General features: G+C 42.2%; 3 protein-coding genes across 10 annotated transcripts; all 3 read right to left on the reverse strand.

The window, feature by feature from the left end:
* Positions 1–650: 650 nt before the first annotated feature.
* Positions 651–12564, reverse strand: LOC106748399 (JNK-interacting protein 3). Of its 5 annotated transcripts, XM_014626862.1 has the most exons (19): positions 11613–12564; positions 11007–11345; positions 10779–10899; positions 9950–10357; positions 9671–9865; positions 9540–9575; positions 9325–9342; positions 8974–9031; positions 8826–8882; positions 8410–8745; positions 8151–8330; positions 6378–6579; positions 5434–6332; positions 5139–5358; positions 4684–4969; positions 4425–4622; positions 4254–4343; positions 3977–4037; positions 3345–3427 (listed from the first exon to the last, which is right to left on the reverse strand). In XM_014626862.1, exons 2-19 carry the CDS (start codon positions 11298–11300, stop codon positions 3424–3426), a joined length of 3663 nt encoding a protein of 1220 aa, XP_014482348.1. In that variant the 5' UTR covers positions 11301–11345; positions 11613–12564; the 3' UTR covers positions 3345–3423. The 5 variants fall into 5 exon arrangements, with proteins under 5 accessions (XP_014482344.1, XP_014482346.1, XP_014482345.1 ...); XM_014626858.1 differs by lacking the exon at positions 3977–4037 and having other exon boundaries at positions 651–3427; positions 11613–12562; XM_014626860.1 differs by lacking the exon at positions 3977–4037 and having other exon boundaries at positions 651–3427; positions 5434–6311; positions 11613–12561.
* A 194-nt stretch (positions 12565–12758) lies between these two features.
* LOC106748398 (dosage compensation regulator) lies at positions 12759–18489 on the reverse strand. Of its 3 annotated transcripts, none has more exons than XM_014626854.1 (9): positions 18180–18489; positions 17594–18098; positions 16961–17007; positions 16649–16884; positions 14839–16495; positions 14410–14777; positions 14077–14346; positions 13760–14005; positions 12759–13602 (listed from the first exon to the last, which is right to left on the reverse strand). In XM_014626854.1, the coding sequence occupies exons 1-9, from the start codon at positions 18268–18270 to the stop codon at positions 13255–13257; spliced, it is 3768 nt and encodes a 1255-aa protein (XP_014482340.1). In that variant the 5' UTR covers positions 18271–18489; the 3' UTR covers positions 12759–13254. The 3 variants fall into 3 exon arrangements, with proteins under 3 accessions (XP_014482340.1, XP_014482341.1, XP_014482342.1); XM_014626855.1 differs by having other exon boundaries at positions 18192–18488; XM_014626856.1 differs by lacking the exons at positions 17594–18098; positions 18180–18489 and adding an exon at positions 17256–17569.
* Positions 18490–18758: 269 nt separating this feature from the next.
* Positions 18759–21927, reverse strand: LOC106748400 (protein regulator of cytokinesis 1-like). Of its 2 annotated transcripts, none has more exons than XM_014626864.1 (2): positions 21799–21927; positions 18759–21728 (listed from the first exon to the last, which is right to left on the reverse strand). In XM_014626864.1, exon 2 carries the CDS (start codon positions 21705–21707, stop codon positions 19791–19793), a length of 1917 nt encoding a protein of 638 aa, XP_014482350.1. In that variant the 5' UTR covers positions 21708–21728; positions 21799–21927; the 3' UTR covers positions 18759–19790. The 2 variants fall into 2 exon arrangements, with proteins under 2 accessions (XP_014482350.1, XP_014482349.1); XM_014626863.1 differs by having other exon boundaries at positions 18759–21731.
* Between the last annotated feature and the right edge of the window lie 37 nt (positions 21928–21964).

Genomic DNA, 21964 nt, shown 5'->3' on the forward strand with positions numbered 1-21964 from the left:
AATGAAGAAAAGATATATGTAACATACGCCTTTCGTAGGTTAATATGATAACCTATATTTCATAGATTAATATGAGAGATTAAAGATGATATCATATACCTCGAAAGTTCTGTACAACGATTAGATTATCGTAATCAATATCGCTATCTTCGGACACGTCGAAAATGACGAGATGATGCAACTAATTAAAACGTACGAGGATCCGAGCGAAAGTACAAGCTAGAACATCCGAAAGTTTGCATGAACCAGTCGTCGCATTTTGTATAATAAAAATAGAACTTCATGTCTTTCGCGCGAAACTTCCCTAGACGTTTCACGTTCGACTTGAAAATAGCTGAAGGAGACGCGATAAATCGATCAGCGCGGCATCAAAATTGAAATATTGTAAGCACGTCCAAGAAGTTCGAAAATATTTCGGAAAGACGAAAGGACACTTGTGAGCGCGTAGTGAGTTCAGTCCTACGAGAAAAGAGAAAAAATCATACACATGTCTAGACCGAAAAGAATCGCGACTCATTACAGAATCCGATCCTTCTTCGTTTTGCGAAAAAGCAAAGTTCAGGTCACTGTCTGTACACGCGCGGGTATTTAATTTCGATGACGGAAATGCAATGACGGGAGAAAACAATGGCGGCGAAAAGGGGGAGACGTTCGTTTCCGCAACTTCGTTTATTAATGTCGTTACAACGCCACCCGAGCCAGGTACAATTCCGAGCTCGACATCGAAAGCCAGCTCAGCACGGTAATTTCAGCGCAGCCTTTCTATCGTATCCTAAACCGTCGTTGCGCGCGCGACGTGGGAACTTTACAAAATCTTATCACCACCGGGATATTATCGGTACTATCAGCGATACCGTCGAACTGCCGAAAAATGCAAACGTCTGCGCGAGAATACGAAACACAGCTTTCGTCAGCAATTTATACAAACAACATAATCGAATCGTGTTACATTTCACCTCTTTGGTAGTACACTGTGGACGTTGTTGAGGTCGCAGAAAACCAGGAGAGGACACACTGGTTCACACGCGTGTGAAAAAGACTCCGCTCTTTCCGTTTACCGACGCGCGAGAAAAACAAATTCAATTGCAGATCTACACGGCGCTATATTAACATATTATTGTTATGTACATCGTCGGTCCCGTCGTTCCTAATGATCACGCGAGCCGCGAAAAGACGCTACGTTTCGCCGAGCACGATGATCTAAGGATGCTTGATAATCGAAAAGAACGTTAATTATTCAAATAATGAACGTTATACGGTTATTTATACAATTACTTATGTATAATACTGCTGCCTCCCCCGCTGCCGTGGCTGCTTTTGCCGACGAGAATGCAGAAGAAATACCAGTGGCCGCTGATTTTCCGTTGTACTTGCAGTCGACGGACAGCCCGCATTGTGTGTGTATCGCACGCAGCCGATTTTTGTCAATTCGATAAAATTTTGGGATCACGCTATATTCAGCATACACAGTTATATAGAATTTGTCGCTTGGCGTACGTAAGACGATCAGCCTGTGCAGCTGAAGAAAAATTGAATCACGGATCTACACACACACACACACACACACACACACACGGCGCTATATAAACATATTGTTATTTACATCATTGAGCTTGATCAAGGAGAGGAAACGGCGTAATATATTATTATATAATGTTACTATTAATATTATTATTATTATCATTGTTATCATTATGCTTGATACGTTGTACGCGAATAAAATTCGGTTAGGTCAGGAAAATAATATACCTCCCGACGTAAGATAATATTATTATATTACGCCTAGAAGTCTGCCTGAGTCGCACGCACCTTGTTACATCCTACGCGCGTATAAACCGCGTGTATAAACGGCGATTAAACGGCGATATCTCGCGAACGACAGGTACATACGCGAGGTACTTTTGGAGCAAACGAATCCTTATTGCGCTGATGTGTGTAGCAAATGTGTGTCACGGCAGCAGCTCGTCGGAACTCATCGCCTCGTGTGTCTTCGTCGCATTATCACAATGATTGCCGGAAATTACGGTCGACGGAAGTCTGCCAGTATTTGCGGATCGTCCGTGGAGCGCGACATTCCGGGATGAACACTCGTCTGACTAATACCGGCACGAGAAAGATCTTGGCGCGTACAATTCGATCCTATTCGTCGCACATGATTCGTACGCAAAAGCCTAAGAGTCAGGCTTGACCGGCGAGAGAAGCGAGAGGTTGTCGACATTGAGAAGAATTAAAATTCTAGTCGCGACGTCGGGATACTGGCGAGTCTCCCGACGCGCTTCTGTTGCAAGACGGGACAACACGGTCGCTCGTGAAACTACGATAAAAGAAATGACACGTCGTCGTCGGCGCCGTCGCTCTGCTAACTTCGCGAAATCGCGCACTAGCTGCTTCGGAATTCATTAACGTACTCTGCTACGATCGTTACACAAGTAGGGATGTTGTGATATCGTGAAAGTATCGATACTAATATTTAAAATGATATCTAATTGAGAGTTTCGATATCATCAGCGATATACCAGCGATATATCGGAACAGAAATCTCGATACCGATACTGGTATTGAAACTTAAAGGAAAAACTTAAAATTAGAGACAATATAAAAGTCAGGGAAGCGTTTGTCTTGCAAGCTACTTTTAAAAGTTTCGTATGTCTATAATTACTAAGTATGTAAAAAAATTGTAAATAAGTAAAAAAAATTGATACTCCTATCTTTTGCACTAGATTTTCTACAGTTTTTTTTTCTTTCTACAGAAATAAAGCAACATACGCATCAAGTGACATCTGTGATCGACTCCGTACACTTGTAAAAACGTCTGGACACTTTCCTTTTACTGCGGCTAACAATAAATAATCATAAAATTAACGTAATAGAAATCACGAGGAAAGATAGATTTAAAACGTAAGGCGCATATTACATTAATCTTCACGAAGTAAAAATACATGATATTTTGAAGGTCGAATGAGTAAAAAAATAAGAAAACAAGATGAAATCAAGAAGATACCGAAGCAAAATAGTTGATATGACGAATATAGTAAGAAAATATCAATTAAAAAATGTCCGATTTTAAAAGAACAATATCGATACCAGTATTAGATCAGTAGTATCACAACATCCTTATACACAAGATACCTATATCTAGGTAAATAGGTAGCGCATTAGTTCGCGGCAACGAAGACCGCTCGCTCGGGTATAATCGCGTCCAACAATCCACAATCTACGATCCAATGATCGTCCATCGACGACGTTGCGTCACAAGCCGAACCGTCGATCGGCTCGATACCTCCGTCCGTAGGCTAGCCATTCATTGGCATCGGTAAAGGACACTGTACCTGCCACACGATCAGGTGACTCTGCTCGCCGTGCTCCTCCGCGTTGCTGACCGCCGAGTTCGATCGATCCATACCCTCCTCCGTTTCATCTCCGTCACCTGAAAAATAATATCAAGTTTACCATCTATAGCGAACGAACGTCGTTCGTTGCCCGAATGATAGGAGACCGTGCAAGTGGCACTTTGTACAAAATACGATGCATGACAGGTGGGAAAGCCCAACCCCCAGAGAATAAAAGAAGCAATGTACGATGCTTTTTTTTTTACAATTTTTACATAAGAAGTCAGAGTGCTACGTTTTTTTTCTTTTACACTCGATCGATCCTGAAATTTAACGTTAAACTTCACACATATGTGCATTAGATGTACAAGCGATCATGTACATATCTGATATCTCACATATTCGTACGTATGTTCAGTGTAGAGAATGATGAATCCGTTCTGCGTTACTTTGAAATATCTAGATTGCAGAGATGCTGTTAGTCAACTTTTATTGGTACCGTGCAACAGTAGGAAACGTCGTTCTGTTAGTAAAGGATGCACCGATTAATGATGAAACGTTCGTTTTAAGAACAGGATAGGGTGAAGAACGTTGATCGAAGTTAAGAACAGGGATCAGTTACTTCTTGCTTCTCTCTGGGGGCATACCTGACCATCTGCCACACAATTAGGTGTGTTGCCACATCACTCTCGTCTTCAGCCTCTTCCGCTGAAATTACAATAACCGGTTACTAAACGATACATTTTTTTTTTTTTACAAAAACATAAAGAACGACAACTAATCGCGATAAAAATGAAGAAGAATTCGTATTTTCCCACAAATGGTATTTATACTGAAATTCATCTACATTTTTGAGATGAGATTCATCTACAATTTATCTGAGATTCGTGATTGAACGATGTACCTTGTAACATTTGTACTTACCAACCCTGAAGTCAATGTAACCCTCGCCACCGGAGAGAACAAGCATCGCTGGCTGCGTTCCGTCCGTTATCGCGCTCTGACCGCCATGACCTAAAAGAGAAGGAGAAAATGTAGAAAAGATCTCGTTTAGAAATGGACGATTCTCTTCGCTATTATATTTCAAACGCTCACCAGGTACGGCGACGAACATTTTCACAGCGTCTCTGTGTCCGTGAAAGCTGAGCTGCGCGTGGGCCATGCTACAGTAGGGTATAAAACTTCCCGGCGTGACGCCACGATCCGACGCGAAGATCCTGACGCCAACTCCCGGCGCGTCGCCTTTGTTACCTCCGGTCTGCACTCTGGACACCGTCATTGAGCCGCCCGCACCTGCAGAACACGTCATGTCAGCGAATGTCATCATCATACACTCCTTAGTTGTTCAACTCACTTTCCGACAGCGGTACCGATATTATCACCCCGTTACCGGTGCCAATCCACAACCTGTTCGAAGAGATCAGTAAGGCGGTAATACGCACGAAGGAGAAGCCGAGCTTGCCCGTGCCGAGCATCTTGCTGACGTACGGTTCTATATCGACGTCTTGCAGATGTTGGTAAGTGTGGGCGTGATAGAGCCTTAACGTCGAGTCGAGTCTGATGCTGACCCACACACCTTCGCCCAACCAGGCGAGCTGCCGCACTTGAGACTCTCGGCGAGGATGCGCGTCGACTGTGCACTGTGAAGAATTATCATTTTTTACAGTGAGCAAACTTTATGTACCTCCGAGCCGTCTTGAAACGAAGATTTCTCAAAGACGCAGGTTACGTCTTACGAAATAACAAGAAACCTCCTGCATTTGTTAAGAGATTTCAGACGTGTCGTAAATAAGCCGTTTTATCTCGTACCTCGAGCATCATAGAAATCGGATCGATCACGTGAATCTTGTTTCTGTATCCGCACCACACGGTCTTCCCGCTAACCGCGGTCATGCACCTGATGGAATGCTGAGGGCTGCCGAGCGTAATCACGTGATACTGCGACAAATCCCACTGTCCGTCGGCGCCTCTGCGAAATATCGTCACGGTGCCGTCTGCCAATGCGACCAGGACCCGACCCTGTACGTGTCTAATGAGAAGAGGAAAAAACGTCCGTTATCTATCGACGAACAGATGAGATTCGAGTATTCGAGAATTTACGTACACAATGGCTAACGCAGCGTCTCTCAGTTTCACGGAATGCAAGCACACCGACCACTTGGCCACGGCTGAATGAACGAAAACCGCGCCGTTCTGAGCGCCCAACCACATGGTCGGTTGTATGGACGACATCTTCTCGATGGGCGTCTCTTCGGTGGCCTCTTCTTCCTTCGCCTCCTCGTTCACGGTGTCCTTGCCGTTCAGCCGCGACGGGAACGTCTCCGCGTTGCACCGTACGAAGTTGACCTTCCCCAGGTTCGCCGTTTCGCTGTCTACACTTTCCAGACTCTGCGGCTCGTTGGTCGAATTCTGATCCGTCTCGGCGGTCTTCTCGGTGTTCTCGTTCGCCTGATCGTCAAATGGATTATCGGACTCGCTCTTGTCGGCCTCGCCGTCCTGATAATTCTTCTGCTCGTTACTCTCATTCGCGTTCGTAACGTCCTCGGTGACGCCGTTGTTGTTCTCGCTGTCGTTAGTCCCGTTCGTCGTGCGAATCGAATTCTCATTCGAGGACTGAGTGTAGTCGCATTCTTTGGCACCGGGCACGCTAGCGATGCAGAGCAAGTGTCCCTGGCAGACATTGAACACCTCCAGGATGTCCGCCGGATTGTTCGCGTCTATCACGGTGACCTTCGACATCTTCTGCGTCGAGGTGCAGATCCAGACGAGAGAACTGAGCTGCTGATCCCATCGCTCCGCCTCGAGCCGTCGGTTCTCGTTCTCCTGGAGCTCCTTGTCCAGATGCTCGACAGCGTCCTCGGCGTCCGTTCTTGCGTTGCTCGTTTCTCGCGCCTCCGCGGCATAAAACACACTCCCGCCGATCATGCAGCCGCCGTCGCGCGTCTTACCGCCGCTCAGATTGACACCGGCACCGCACCAGATCTGCACCGAGAATGTCTCAATCTTACCGATCTTTAAAGTCATCGACCTGACGAGCATAATACGTACCTTCATGCCCGGCTCGGTCTCTTGCAGCGGTCGGCAGTAAACCGGCACCGGGACGGGTTGTCTGACGGGCGCGCTCGGCTTGCCCGGCAAACTCCATCCGTACGCCTGAAGACGACCGTCCTCCTTCCGAACGTGCGCTCGTACCTGGCGATATTGTTCTCTCCGTTCGCTCGCGCGTCTCGCTACGAGTTTCTCGGACGATCTGTAAAGAGGACACGGACGGATACGTTAATTGTGTCACACTTTCGGGAGCCTCTTTTCGTTAAGAGAGAAGATGACTTTTGAATATCTTTCCGAGTTAGTAATACTCTAACCGCTGTTCGTCATCGCGCGCTACCATCCATTCCCACCACACATATCCTCCATCACTTGGTCCCATCTTCACTGATACAGCAATGACAATACAAACGTCTCACTCTTGTGAATTTGTTAATACATACAGAGTGCACGAACGTTAGGATTAAAACGGATCTTATGATATCGTATACTTCTTGTCTGATGTTGAAGCGGAAAATTAGAAGAGTAGAGCGGAACAGATTTACCTGCTGACCAACAAGCACCCCACCGAAAGCCAGAAAAACCAGGTATCTCTTGACAACGCCACGAAGGAGAGGCAAGGACGTAACCCGAACGAAAAGACCAAAAGCGCAGTAACAAGAGTGAAATAAAGGCCAAGTTTATAACGTAATCAAAACTTCATTTATTTCTTTCGATCAATAATGATCGTGTATTATTATTTTTCCAAAAATTGTACAAATTCGTATTTACAAAATTATTTTCCTTTTTCTCCAAACATTACTATGAAAAATTAATAAATAGTCTACTTGACAGCCTAATGTGCAATACTTGCACACTTATGAGCGATATATAATCATATATGTCACATAGTACATTATACAAACCATGCCAAAACTTTCGATAATGATTTGAGGGATCTTTCGTTGGTGAAGGATATAAAAGTAAAGACAGATATATATAGTAAACAAAACAAAATAGGAAGAGAATAATCATTTTAATCTATCGTAAAAACGTCTTGTCACTTCATTTTTGACGATTGTGAATCTTCCCAAAGATGCGAATATAAATAAAGCCAAATCCAAATAATATGCTATTCTTTCGATACTCGTTAATAAATGACAAACAGTATCACAAAATTGTACGAGGACTGGTTAGTACATGTACTGCAGCAATGCGCGCAAACCGATCAGTTATATAGGCTATATTATCTAGAAGGAACTCACTTCTCTCTTTAGAGCAATTGAGACTAATAACCGAATCGTGACACAAAAGTTTATGGATCCCAACTGACCAAAGAGGATTCTAATCTGTAAAGATGAGCAATTTAGAAAGTCACGCCAGGACGGTCTGCTTCGTTCTTTCTGTTTTTATGGCTTTGCCCCAAGTGAGCTACGACAAAACAGCGTTACGTTCACGTTACCACAATTTTGATAGTAAAAAAAGCATCGGAGCAAAAGTTACGCATTGAATTGAATCTGTGAAAATTGTGCATCCGTGAGAAATAATCTCCTTTGGTAAAGAGAGTGAACTCATGATTATTAAATATAGAGATGAGATAAAAAAGCGTAATATGATGAAGAGAGAGAAAGAGAGAGAGAGAGAGAGAGAGAGAGAGAGAGAGAGAGAGAGAGAGAGAGAGAGAAAGAGAGAGAGAACAAAAGTCTCGTCTAACTAATCAGATCAAAATTAGGCAGGTCCCGATGTCGAATCGACGTGATATCTACGTGCATGTATAAAATTTGATTGATTTCTCACATGGTGTCTCCTTGGTCGAGAAAATCTTGGCGACTTTTCAACGTACGTCTACGCATGGCATCCAAAGGCGGCGCCGGTACGACCTGGTTGGCCGGAGCGCTATAACGCACATGTGGCAACGTGTGCGTGGAACGTACCAAGGTCCCTCGATCGGCCGGTCCCGTGAAGAGATTACTAAAACTGAATCGCGAGAATACCGGATTAATTTCTTTTCGACCCCGATCGTCTAAGCTAGAATTATATCGTGTAATAAACGTACAACTTCCACACTGAACCCTTCCCTCCCGAAATACTGGAAGGATCGGTCTTGCTGGCTCGTATCATTTCTGTCCACCTGACGGCTTCTTGAAGTTCCATAAACCTTTCTTTATACTGATTTCGTTCCATGAGCACCCTTGCCATCTCCACACGCGTAAACCGCTTCCTCTGTGACAACGGCACATCCTCTTCGTCGTCACTCTTCGTCGCTTTAGCCGCAGCTTCCGCTTCCTCTTTGGTCTTCTTCAGCTCCTCCTCGAGCGCGCCAACTCGTTGTCGCAATCGATCTCGTGCCTGTTGTAAACCTCGAACCTCTTCGCGCAATATCTCTTGCTCACTGAAAGTTTTGAATAATTTCCAATAATGTCCCAAAGTCGTAACGATCTTGCGTAAGGGAAATATTTGACGACAACTCACCTCGTCAATTCATCCACCTTAACAATTAGATCATCTTTGACAACATTGAGCGCATTTCTGTAAGGAAACACACATTGTTAGACTGTGAAATTTTACGCGTAACTTAACAAGTCTTACATCTTTTTCAAGTACTAATTGCAGGACTTACTTCGTGGCTAGCAGTTCATTGTTCTCCATAATAAGATTTTCTACTTCCTTCCCCATACCTATGTAAAAAAAAAAAAAAAATACACAAACGTGTAACCATATAACATCTAGAATGCAGTTTAGAAACTAACATACAAATTTAAATATATTTAAAAAATGAAATATCCTTTAATATTTTAATTATGATATAGTGCATAACAATTAGAATTAAAAAGGACATTTTGCAAATAGAGACGATATGTATTTGTTGTAATGATGATTGTCCATTCCGACCGATAAGTAGTTATCATGTAGAAAGCAATAACCATTTCACCTATCGTTTCAATAAGACATTATTAATAGTATATCTTACCGAAGAAGTTGTCATTGACTGCACGGTGAGTTAGTGTCATGCAATCGCGCGTTGCAGATATGACACGAGCCAGCATAGAATGCGGAGGCACAAAGAATGGAATACAAATATAAGTTAAAGAAAAACTGTTGTTAACTAAAGAGATGGATGAATGAACGAATACATGTATATATTCAATATACATATCAAAGATCTTGTCTTTTCAACCGACGTACCTGATGAAGCGTATTCGCCAGGATGAACTAAACTTCCTGAAAGATTATGAGTCGGTTAGTCTCGCGAGGAGTTGTTAGTTGGTTTAGTTTCGCGAGAAACCTTAAAATAATATCCTTATAGTGTACAATACCGGTAATATCAGCTCCCTCGTCCATCTCACCGAGAGCATCGGCATCCTGGAAGCTTAATTCCTGATACAACGTGTTACCACTTCGTTGTTCCCTTTCGGTCCTGCTCCTGCCACTCGGAGTAGTAGCGAACTTCTCCACGGTAGGTGTTGTTGGTGTAACTAGAGTTGGCGGTACTTCCGTTTCCGGACTTTCGTCTACAGAAATGTATTCTCACTGTCAAGACCTCAAGAATTGTAAAGAAGAGAAATATACGAGGTGAGATGTTAAAAGTAACGTACGTCTAGATATAGCTGTGGTCTTGTTTTCTTGTACTGGTTGATCGGTTAGTTGGCTTTTGTCAGACGTTTCTATAGCAGCTTCACTGCTACTATCTAACATCTCTGTTCTTAAATTAGCGGTATTTGGTACGATATCCTCGTGAACATCTTCGGCATTTATACTAGCTTCCAAACTCTGAAAGCCATAGCTCAATGGTCCGGAACTGCGCGACATATGAGCAAGCCCAAGGGAAGGTAATCTGGATGGCGCACGGCCGGCAGATACGCTTTCCAATCTTTCGGTGCTGCCAACTAACATCTTGGTTCTCTCCATATAATCGACGTGAGTCTTGAACAGTTCCGTATATCGATCGTGCAGCCGGGAATACTCGCGTTTCAATTCAGCTTCCTTCTCTTCGAGCCGCCCAACTGAGGAAAAATATGAAATGTATCTAATACAAAGTATAACTTACACGAAACAGTTCCAAACAGGACATATAAAACACATATAGACGATTGATACAATTTAAGCGAGAGATCAGCTAAAATAACATCACTTATTGACTTTATCAACTTAAAGAGTAATTATTTATTGTAAAGCATTAGAGAACAAACATAACAGCACAGTAAATAAATATTGAATAATGGAATACCAGAATAACCAAAAATAATATAGAAATATGTTAGCGATTTAAATCCCATATTTTTCACATGCAACTCTTACCATGTAGTATAATATGTAACGTATGCATATGAATAATGTGCAACACAAATCAAAAAACAAAATAATCTACTCTACTGTAAAAAGAACTGTGTATGGGTAGACTGGAAGCGCCATTGGCATTTGTACCATGATCATGGGAGTTCTTGGTCTTGAGCTCCAGCATTCTTACGATGGATTCCAGGCTGTCGATTTTCGATAAAAGCTCTTTCCTCTCATCTTCGGAAACATCCTCCAGCTCGAGAAGTTTCTGGTAGAAAAATATTACATTATACATATATATATTATATATTTTAAACACACACGATATAATTTATAGATCACAGGATAACTTGATGAACATGAAAGAAGCATTACCTGGTCTGATGCTTTTCTTAACTGCTTTTCTCTCTCATATTGTGTCACAAGTTGCTCATTATCTTCTCGTAGTAACTCTAATTCGACTTCGCGTTCTTGATTCTCAGTATAAGATATATCCAAGCATTCTAACACATTGACTAGCAGTGGCATTAAGTCTTTCACTACATCCTCATCATATCTGGCTATCATCTTTTCGAACTCTTGATAGATACTGCCCGCCAGAGACTGCACCTTCTCCGACATGACAACATGACTATCTTCATGCGTGCCGTAGACCGTTTCTTGATCCATTTTGACCAATGTTTTATATATGTATATATGTATATATCTATATATCTATGAAAGTAACATAGGAAAATATTGTATTACAACGACAGATTTGCACAACAAGTTTACAAATACGTTTGTTCTAAAGTGTGTTATTGTTAAGTATCTTAACAATAACATATATTGTGATGCATAAGTTGACTGAAACATCAGCTGTATTTTCTCACAGCACTTTAAAAAGCAATATGAATATTTCGAAATAATCTTATCGCGATGTGTGTAAGCAACAAATGTAACAGAGGAGGACAAAAAAATAATACGTTGATATTACTCAACTCTTTGGGCTTGATACAGTTACGTTGCACTATTCACAGCCAGTTAAACAAATACCGCTTCGCGAGACATCGTTAGAGAGCGCCGAGAAGCGTACATTTCCGACCGTCGGAGCACCTTCCACACCGTCCGTTCGCTCGATCTGCCAAGCGCGACTCAACAGTAATCCACCACGATCCACGTTCGTCAGCGAGCCGAACGTCAGATAACGCATTACTGCATATATATGTATATGTGTATATATGTGTGTCTATATATATATATGCGTATGTGTGTGTGTATGTATATATATATAACTTCGCGAATACGTTCAAGGCTCACAGGGAGGACAACGAATATGCTCAAATGCGACGTCAAACGTATTGATGCTGCCGATTTGAGCGATCCGTGAACGAACAAGCATTATCCGTACTCTTATCGTCGTTCTTGTCACTCGTTGGAAAATTCGTAATGCGAGGTCTATGTACAAACGAACGAACGAATGGACGGATGGATGAATAGCTGATCGGAGACTCGTTGCGGGTCGAGTGACGTTTCGCAACCACCGAGCCGCGAAATCACTTTTTTTTGGTCCTCCACGAGCGAGCGCCGAGCGTGACAGTCAGTCGTGTTCACGGTCGCGCGACACGTTGCCGCGACGGCGAGCGGCCCATTACAACTCGGATTTCTCAGCGGTCCTTCTTCTCTTCGCGGTCGTCTCTCGGCACGGCACAACTGTCGATCGACGACGGACGGTCACCCTCACACCGCGCGGATTTTCGCCATTTTTCGTCAGCCAGCGACCTGCCGTCCACTCTGCCCCCGACGACGTGTTCGGAAATAGATCCACGACATCTCTGTCCGACGATGTTGCTTTTTTGTCCTAATCTCGGTTCACTTCCGTTAGGTGGCTGTGGCATCACCCGACACGCCAGTGGCGCGCGCTCGGACTGGCTAATAGCACGTTATCGTCGATCTACGTGGCTCAATTACAATCAAGTTGCTATGTACAAATCGGAAAATTCCTTTTCTTCCCTGTATATGTGTGTGTGTATGCACAGCCTTTATTTCAATAAACAATAAAATAATGACTACTTGGATAGCTGCTCGAGGAACGGACATTGTTATAGTATATTGTGTATTTATTTAGAAATAATTGCATGTTACATATACACCAACCATTATACGTGTTTAATATTATAACTGATTATTTATACAATCATCAATCTGACATATATATATATATACTTGACATATATATATTCTAAGGTTGAAAATCGTATAAAGCCCTAGGGCTGTATGTTAATTCTAGTGAGGTCCCTGATAAATAAATATCAGGACATATATATCAGGACACATAGATAGCACAGTGACTCAATATTGCTAGTATAATGAAAAAAGATGCTTTTATCTGATGAAAATTGTAATTATATACGATAATTATGATATTCAATGACATTTATATAATTACGACCTAAAAATTCGAATTCTAGCAATAACAGCTATAAATTACTTATAATGAAGTACGATTCTCTCTCTCTTTCTCCCTCTTGAAAAAGAATTCAGGTGTGCAGAAAGAAATGGCTAATAAAAAAAAAATCGTGCGTACAGTAACTACGGTAAGGTTCTTATTAACCAATCCTTTTCCTACGTGTGGATTTAACAATTAGTAACGTCCACCGCGAAATCCACCACCATAGTCTCGATAGCCTCCTCCTCGACCACGCGGTGCTCCGCCGCTCATTCCATATCCTCTGTTGTTATAGCCGCCACCGCCGCCGCTGCCTCCTGGTCCTCCTCTGTATCCACCGAAGTTCCCACGATAATTATTGCTACTGAATGAGGAACTGCGGAAATGATCTTCCCCGCGCATTAATTTCGGAGGATTGTTATAGTTGGAAGACTGAAAATCCGGTCGCGGAGGGCGGCGCAACTGAAAACCGCCGCTGCTTATCTGTTCCAACTCGTAACGGCATGCGTTCATACTGCACAACGCCTTGATCACGTTCAGCACCTGACAAGAATGACACAGTTTCTCTTCTATCAGTGCGATCGTTAAAAAGGAGATTCTTACTCTTAGATATTATTATTGCGTGAAATATATATCGCGTAATCCTTTGTCACCGATATATCATTACATAATTGTTCCGAACTTTGAGAGACACTCTTACTTTCTCCTCGATGGAGCTCAATTCTAGGATCGTTTCCGGATCCTTGGACGCCCTTACTACGAGACTCTCCAGAACGGGTCGTAGAGCGACGATCGCTGCCGCGTGTTCGGGATTCATGTCCAAATTGATCCAGTTGTCCAGTCTTATCACGCCGTCCACGTACTCCACTTTACGCGAACCGAACAATAACAGATGGATAGGCGACACCATGGTCATTTGTTTGCAGGACACGGCTCTGGTACGAATCTGACAGCGAGAGAGTGGTTGCAAGATAAGCAGGCATCGAATTACTCATCTCCCTACCGATATCCATTTACCTTTTCTCCGAACACGAAGAACGGAAAGGGGAAGTTCTGCTCGTAGTTGCTGCAGTTCACCGATGTCTTGTGGATCAACGCGGCTTTCGATTCCGTAGTGAGAACCTTCCGCTTCTCCTTGTGGTAACACACGTTGGGATAGAGACCCATGCACAGCAATGCGGTGATCGTGTCCAGCCGGACATCCGCGCCAGCTTGATAATTCAACGGTACCGCGCACAGAGTCTCCTCGGGGAAACCGGCGCTTTGTAACAGCGCTTGCAGCTGATTCTACGAGCAGAAATATTTAGCGTGAATAGCGCGAGAAACAACGTGTCGCACGATCGAGCTAACCTTAGCCTCCCACGTTATACGCAAGGTCGGCAAGCTCAGATTCTTCGTATCGCAGAACATCTGTTCCGCGTATTCGCCGCCCGTTCTCGCCTCCTCCCACGCTTGAAAAGCGTGCAGCATCGCGACGTGGTCGCTGTACCTCGCGCCGGCGAACCACTTCTGCTGCATGGTCAGCCTCCTCACGTCGGGACCCATATTGTACACCTCGGGAAAGGTGGTGCTGTTCGCGGCCATCGTCGAGAGCGCATCGCCGACGCGGAACATACATCCCAGAATCATCATCTTACCTAGACGTGGTTCTATCGGCAAACGCGCCAGGATCTTGCCGAGGGGCGTTAACTCGTCGTTCTTGTCCAAGCATTTCATCTCTGCGAAAAAGTCTCGCACCGTAGAATAGTCGTAAGGAAAAAAGAAAATGCAGACACGTACCTCTCAGCATAACTTCCGCTTCGATCACGGCGTCGATGGGAGGCGGCTCGATTGCCTTCGATAAGAATTGCCCGATGTTGCCTAATCTCAATAATTTGATGCTCAAGGCCAGTTCGTGCAGAGGGGTCCTGAACATCTCTGGCGTCATGTGTTCGTCCATCTTGTTGTATCTGGCCCTCGAACAAAGGTGGAAGCAGAAGCCGGGCCTGACACGGCCCGCTCTACCCTTGCGCTGTTCTAGATTCGTCTTGCTGGCCCAAACGGTCGCGTAATTGGTCATATTGTTGTGAGACGTGAATAGCTTCATTTTGGCTTTGCAAGAGTCTATGACGTAGACGATATCGTCAATCGTAATCGAAGTTTCCGCGATATTCGTAGACAGGATGATCTTCGTCACGCTAGACGGTACAGGATCAAAGACTTTCCGTTGATCCTCTCTAGGTAATTGCGAGTGCAGCGGGATGACGAAGTAGGACGACCCGCCGAAGATAGGATGCTGCTGGAGATGTTTCATCAGCGCAAATATCAAGTTCCAGCCGGGGAGGAAGATCAACACGGCGCCCGGGATATCCTGTCCCTTTATGTATTGCAACAGCGTCTCTATCAGCTCGAAGCTTATTTCCTTCTCCGTTAACTGTGCCATAGCATTCTTCGTTTGGAATGAGTATTTATTATCGACAACCTTGTTCAGATTCTCCTCGGGCTCGGTGTCCAACGGCATGTCGTCTGTTTCCTTGGACTTACGTTTGCCCGAAATGATCGGCGGCACGAACTTGGTCAGTTCTATACAGTCTTCCAAGAAGAATTGTTGCACGGGAAACGCTCTACCAGGTATCTCTATTACAGGACATTTGTTGAAGTAATCGCTGAACAGCGTGGTGTCGATCGTGGCCGACATAAGAATAAGTCTGAGATCAGGATACATGTGGATCATATCTCTAAGCACCACCATGATAAAATCAGAATTGACATCCCTCTCGTGAATCTCATCGACGATAACGTGCGACACGCCTCTAAGACCGCCCTCTAATTTCCGTAAAAGTACACCGACTGTGCAGAACATTACACTGGCGTAAGGCCTCGGCAAGCAGGATTCGAATCTAACGGAATATCCAACCGATTGCCCCAAACTCTCGCATCTCTCTGCGGCAACTCTGTCGGCTACCGACACGGCCGAGATTCGTCTAGGCTGAGTGACAACTATGCTGCAATAGGCGCCTTGGCCGGACGCGAGGTAATCGTCCAGAATAAATTGACAAACTTGTGTAGTTTTGCCACAGCCCGTGTTGCCGCGTATGATGATAATCGGGTTGTCGTTGATGGCATTCATAATATCCTTCTTCATGTTGAAAACGGGCAAGCTCGATCTTGCCTTGATTCGCGCTTGCAGGCTGGAATCGTCCTGCAGCTTGACTCGCTGTTCGTTCATCAGATTTTCCGACAATTGATCCAAGGACGTCGTCGCCAAAGGTCCTTCGTCGATGTTACATCCTGTCCACGGATTCCAATTTGGCTGAGGTGGTGACCAGCTCACAACGCCAGCAGGCTGTGGCACAGACGATATGAAATCGTCCAAGACTTGATTCGTCAACAAAGATATACCACCGATACTCGATGAGTTGTGGTGGTTACCTTCTATTTTTACTTGCGGCATTGCCTATATTATGCGTGAGTAAATACTTTAGTTTCAATTTATTAATCCGATTAGATATTTTAGTAAAAGCGGCCAAGTATAAATACATAATGTAATAATACATAATACAAAATAAATACATAATTCGTAACGTATCAATTAAATGATGATTAATACCTTGCTAATATTAACTGGTTTTATCTCCAACTTCTCTAAAACTTCGTGGATCTGACTTTCCAAATCTGGAGATATTTTAACAGGATAAGATTTTAGCAGTTCTGCATCTTTATTTTTCTTTAATGTACCACTAAATGCTTCAATAACACCCAAGTGATACAATTGGCGGACGATAGACAAAGCGCAACTTTTTGAAGCTGTTTGTTTGTTTGATCCAGTTTCGCGCCCAGTGATACCTAATGCATATTATAACATTATGAAATTTTGATCTAATATACGATTCAATATTTTTGCAAGTGAATGTTAACATACTTCGTCCAAGTTGGGCGACATAAATCGACATTTCTGCCATGAAACTCCTGTGAAAAATAATGTTGACATTATAATAAACAGCACACACACATTATGCATCACCACTGCAATGAATAATTAAGGGAACAAAAATAAAAGAAATGTTCAATAATTTCTTATGGAGTTCACTGAAACCAAGGATATGTGTATAAAAAATGTAATCAAATCACTATCTCTGAAACAATTGCCTACTTTGAGGTTTACTGTTCGTTCCATTTATTCCCTTAATTAATTGCAACAAATAACAATAACTTACCATTTGAAGATGTCACAGACGACCAGATTGGAGTACATTGAAGAAAGTTCCTTGGGATAATTGCACCAAAACCATTATTAAATTTTATTACTTTAATAAAAGTTTTGGTTATAAGTGCCATCGCAGTTATCTGTGCACAAGAGAGTCAACAGCTGCTCTCTTGCACCAGCTTTGGATGTGCTTGAAATGAGCAATGTACTCCAAAGTGGTCTTGTAAAATTTCAAATGGTACGACAATTGATAATACTTTAGAAGGCAATCGCAAGATGCAAGTTTAACTAATGTTACTGCATTGTAACTCCAGTCCTAGAAAAGGACTCTATTGCAAGACACCATACCTAGTATGATCCGGACCAACCGGAGTATATTTGTAATCGGTGTTAATTTTGTTAGTTTGCATAAATTGGTGGAGTTTGGATTTTGCATTCTCTATCGTCCAGTTCCCATGTATGCCAGAGTTCACATCAACGTCCTCAGCGTCTTCCACCTTCTTTTGATCCGCCAATCTGTCCATGTACGTGTAGTTACTTTGACCATGTTCGCTATAAGGCCTATAAGCTTGACCGATATCATTCGGTCCCATGCCTCCTTGATATACTGATTTTATTGGCATCGGAGCCATTGGTATATTTGCATTGCTATCATTCGATGCTATTGCTTGCACAGTCAAACTTTCTTTCGGTACATCGACAGGATTCACACGACCCGTGCGAACCAAGTAATTAACATAATCTTTAGCAGCGTTGCCTTGTGCGTCCTTTTTATTAGTAGAATTGCCCGCACCGACATAGTCAAATCCGGGTACTCGCAGTTCACAAAGAAACCGTTGCTTATGCTTCGGTCCTGTTACACATCAAATTAGGTGTCATAATTTCATGTCGAAGTGTGCAATAACCTAACTTTTTTCGGACGACAACACATTACCATACATATTACCTGTAGGACGAACATCAAATTGCGGCTCTTTTGAGTTTTTTCCACACCACTGGTGGAAAAAAGATTTTATATCACCCATTTTCGATTTGCTTGTTGCTGCAACACTTTACTCGTTGGTTGGAAGTGAAATCGCACAGTAGCCGCGAGAGAATCGTAGACTATTCCTCGCACAAAACCTAAACAATTTCGTCTCGTCAAGTACGAATGCACTGACCTAACCTAAATCTGACCCAGCATCAGTGATGCCAATAACGGCACCGAGCCACACGCTCACAAGCGTCGTGTGTCCGTGAGCAGCTTCGGCCGTCTTCGGCTGATTCGACCCGAGCCGACGTATCCGCTCGCTGTCTCTACCTTTCCAACATCTATTGTTAACTACGACTATTGCTATCTCGACCGCAGTCTCGCCGACGAGATAGCTGTGTAGTATTTACATTTCTTAACACGTTCATTGCCAAGCTGAAAATTGGAATTTCGTATTTTTTTATTTAGTTTTTATTGTGCTGAAAATAAGTTAATATATTATTTATATGCTTTTATTATTATGTATATAGGATTTATGTACTCTAAATACCTATTACGTGATAACGCGTGATCGGCAATGAACGTGTTAAATCTTATATCGAACGCTAGAGTATGCTACCTATACCCTTTCAAACACTTTTCGTTTGTAAGAGCATTTTACTTAAAAGGAAATTTATACTAAATTTATGCTAGAACTTTATTTAACTTTATTTATGAAGATACATTGTATTATTTTATCATAGACCTTATCTACATTAAACTAATTAAAGTTAGACCACAGAAAGATTTTCGCTTCACTTCCTTTCTGCATAAAATCTAACTATACAAATACAATCATATACATACATTCAATTCGATTCATACAATATAATTATAAATAGCATTAATAACTTATTTTAACAACTATTGATTTTGGTTTTGCCGAAATAAATAACACCTTGGAAAATGTAAGTGAGATATTGAATACCGATACTTTTCCGTTTAATACATATCAAAATAAAATCAGAAAAAAATTCTAGGCATATTTATCCCAGAGAGAAAATATTTAAAGTATTATTATTAATAAAATAAATACTTACAAAGGTTTAGTGTGTAGTGTTATCCATAAAAAATAAAAACCATATCCCACTTATAAATAGTGTTATATCTAAAAACTGTTAGAAAAATGCTTGTACATTGGATTGCTATTGAATTACGGGCAAGTACGATAACAATCACTTTTATCTACTTAATATATCTCAGTTGCGTATAAAAATTGCATTGAAGAATACTCCTGTTCATTGAAACAGAAATATCGCAAAAAACTGAAGTGTTAGCTTCAATTTTGTTAGCTTTATCTAACGTGTTAAAATAAGTAATTATATTTATTAAACCAATACTCGTACTCTCCGCTGCACGTGGGCTATATAAAAACAATTTTTATGTTTACTTTTCCGGTCATCATATAATAATTTATATTAGTTATTTATGCTAGCACAATTATAATGTTAAAATTGAATTGAATCACTTCGCAGGTCACTTTCGAAAGTAAAATTTGTTTTGTGATGACATCATCTTAAACAAAAATATTAAATATTAAAAGATAAAAGGTAAGTTACTTAAAGCTGTTGCTAATTTAGGAGTATTAACGGTTCTAGGGCTATGCGGTGATTTACGTGCAGAATTGGAAGTGGGAGTCGTAACGGTGATGAGATTTTTCCTCAATGGTTTCGCAGGTGTCCTCACTGGTGTCTTGACATTAATTTTACTGGAGATTTTCAACATCTGTTCCGGTATCATCGAGCTGTGTAATTCTTCTCTGCTTGTCATGTGACCTTGGAATTGATTATATGTTGTGTCCATTATGCTATTATTCGCCGATGCTGAGCCTCTACTTCTTCTAGGAATATTCTTGAGTCCTTTTTGATTGTTCTTTGCTAGCTTGCCGCTTCTTCTTATCTTAGACCCAGCAACAGAAGGCTTATTTTTGTCAACAATTTTGTTCCTGCGTTTCGCCGACGTATTAGGAGAAAGGCTGAATAATTTTCGTTTCAACAATCCCAGTGGGCCTTTGTGAATGCTCAAGTGGGACGTACCAGGTGTTTTCTTGGAGCTATTCAGGGGCGACTTCTTCACGGATTTATCTTTCGCCTCCCTCCTCCCTTTCCTGATATTCTCTTTCTCGTGATTAATATCTTCCCAAGACTCTGCTAAGATATTTTCCAGTGATATACCGTAGATGGTAAATATACGATTATGTTTCTTCTCGTATTCGTTCATTAATTGTTTCAATTCCTCTTCCATCTTGGGCAATTTCTTTTGTATGACTTTGCGTTCTTTCTCCTCCATCAACAATTGGCCTCCACGATTGTGAAAGCGATCTGGGTTATTTTCTCGTTGAATCAATTCCTTTGTCTTCTTCAAAAGATTCTCACGCTGTTCCAGAAGATCAAATATTACCTGGTTATCGTCATAAAACTTCTGCAACTTCTCCACTTCCATCTCATGCAATATCAATAGATCTTCTGTGAATGTACTAGAATGAAATGCTGCAAACGAGTTTCTCTCTGCTTCACAGAATTTGCACAAGTCCCATAAATTAATCAGTTGATATCTCAAATCCATGACGTGTTTAGAAATGTTCTCCTTCTTTTTTTCTTTGCAACGTTTGATCTCTGTATTTAGAGCATTTACAGTGGCAGCGCAGTAACCAGGATACTTTTCGAGAAATGAGTGACAAGTCTCAGGTTCATCGAGATATTTCCACAATTTCATCAGATCCTCCTTCATTTTCTCCACGCGACATCTTGTTTCCTCCAGTTGTACTTTCAACTGATCCCTGAAATCTCTCAATTTTGTCATGTTGGTTGTATTTAGTACAAAATCATCAGGATTATTATAAATTAAATGCTCAAACGATGAAGATGGAGTTTTATCTAGATCGTTCATCATCTTAACTACAGAGCAACGCATATCGGTGAAGACATTTTCCAACCGATTCTTCTCGTTCTCCTGCTTCTGAAGGTATAACTTAAAATTCTCAAGTTCCTGTTCAGTGGGCAGGATATTTTCAGAGATACTTAATCCCTTAGCGCCAAGTTTCGTGGCAATATCGAGTTCCTTCGCCAACAACTCTTTTAAAATCAGCAAACGTTCCTTCTTTACATGTTCCAAATTTTTCAGATCTGCACGAAGCATCTGCTCTACCTTGCTCAAGGGCACTTGATCGTAAGTGTTGGGTACCATGTCGAGATGCAGTTCTGCGTACAGTACCGTTGTTTGTTCCAACAGACTTTCTATACTGTCTACCAGCAGCTGCTTCTTGGTCTGTGATTCAGCCACCATGTCATTCAGCAGGTCAGTTATATGGCTGTGCGCTTGTTCGTAATACATCGCTCGCGTCTCCTTGTTACATCCTATATCCTCCCAAATCTTTTGAAGTTCATCAAGCGCCTGTTCCAGCTCCACAATGGTTTTCTGCACTATCGGCTTCCACTCTAGTTGATCCGTCATTGTGACGAAGTTATCCTTATTCTGCTGAAAGGAGAATACGTCACGATAACTCGTAATCATTCATACGCACGCACATACATCAGATACGTACCTGATTTCTTGTGTAAAACGTTAATTTATTGCACGAAAGAAACCCGAGTGACGCCGTTGTGAGCAACGTGAGAAACTTATCCGTTACCTTTTTGAATTTGGAGGAGCGAGTGGCGCCGTGTTGCGATATATATGCGCCACGGAGCCAATCGAGCCAATCGTCGCGG

Source organism: Dinoponera quadriceps, unplaced genomic scaffold (genome assembly GCF_001313825.1).
Source record: "Dinoponera quadriceps isolate SergipeBrazil2010 unplaced genomic scaffold, ASM131382v1 scaffold2183, whole genome shotgun sequence".
NCBI lineage: Eukaryota > Metazoa > Arthropoda > Insecta > Hymenoptera > Formicidae > Dinoponera > Dinoponera quadriceps.

Bases quoted from the DNA above. Each gene is read 5' to 3' on its own strand.
- LOC106748399 (XM_014626858.1), bottom strand. From the start codon at position 11,300: ATGGATCAAGAAACGGTCTACGGCACGCATGAAGATAGTCATGTTGTC. The intron at 6,333-6,377 runs GTACGTATTATG...AAGATCGGTAAG, and splicing joins AGACCGAGCCGGGCATGAAG to ATTGAGACATTCTCGGTGCA. The intron at 3,428-4,253 runs GTAAGTACAAAT...ATTATTTTTCAG, and splicing joins TTACATTGACTTCAGGGTTG to GTGACGGAGATGAAACGGAG.
- LOC106748398 (XM_014626854.1), bottom strand. From the start codon at position 18,270: ATGGGTGATATAAAATCTTTTTTCCACCAGTGGTGTGGAAAAAACTCA. The intron at 17,008-17,593 runs GTATGGTGTCTT...TATTTTTCACAG, and splicing joins GTTGGTCCGGATCATACTAG to GAGTTTCATGGCAGAAATGT. The intron at 14,006-14,076 runs GTAAATGGATAT...TCTCGCTGTCAG, and splicing joins TCTTCGTGTTCGGAGAAAAG to ATTCGTACCAGAGCCGTGTC.
- LOC106748400 (XM_014626864.1), bottom strand. From the start codon at position 21,707: ATGACGGATCAACTAGAGTGGAAGCCGATAGTGCAGAAAACCATTGTG.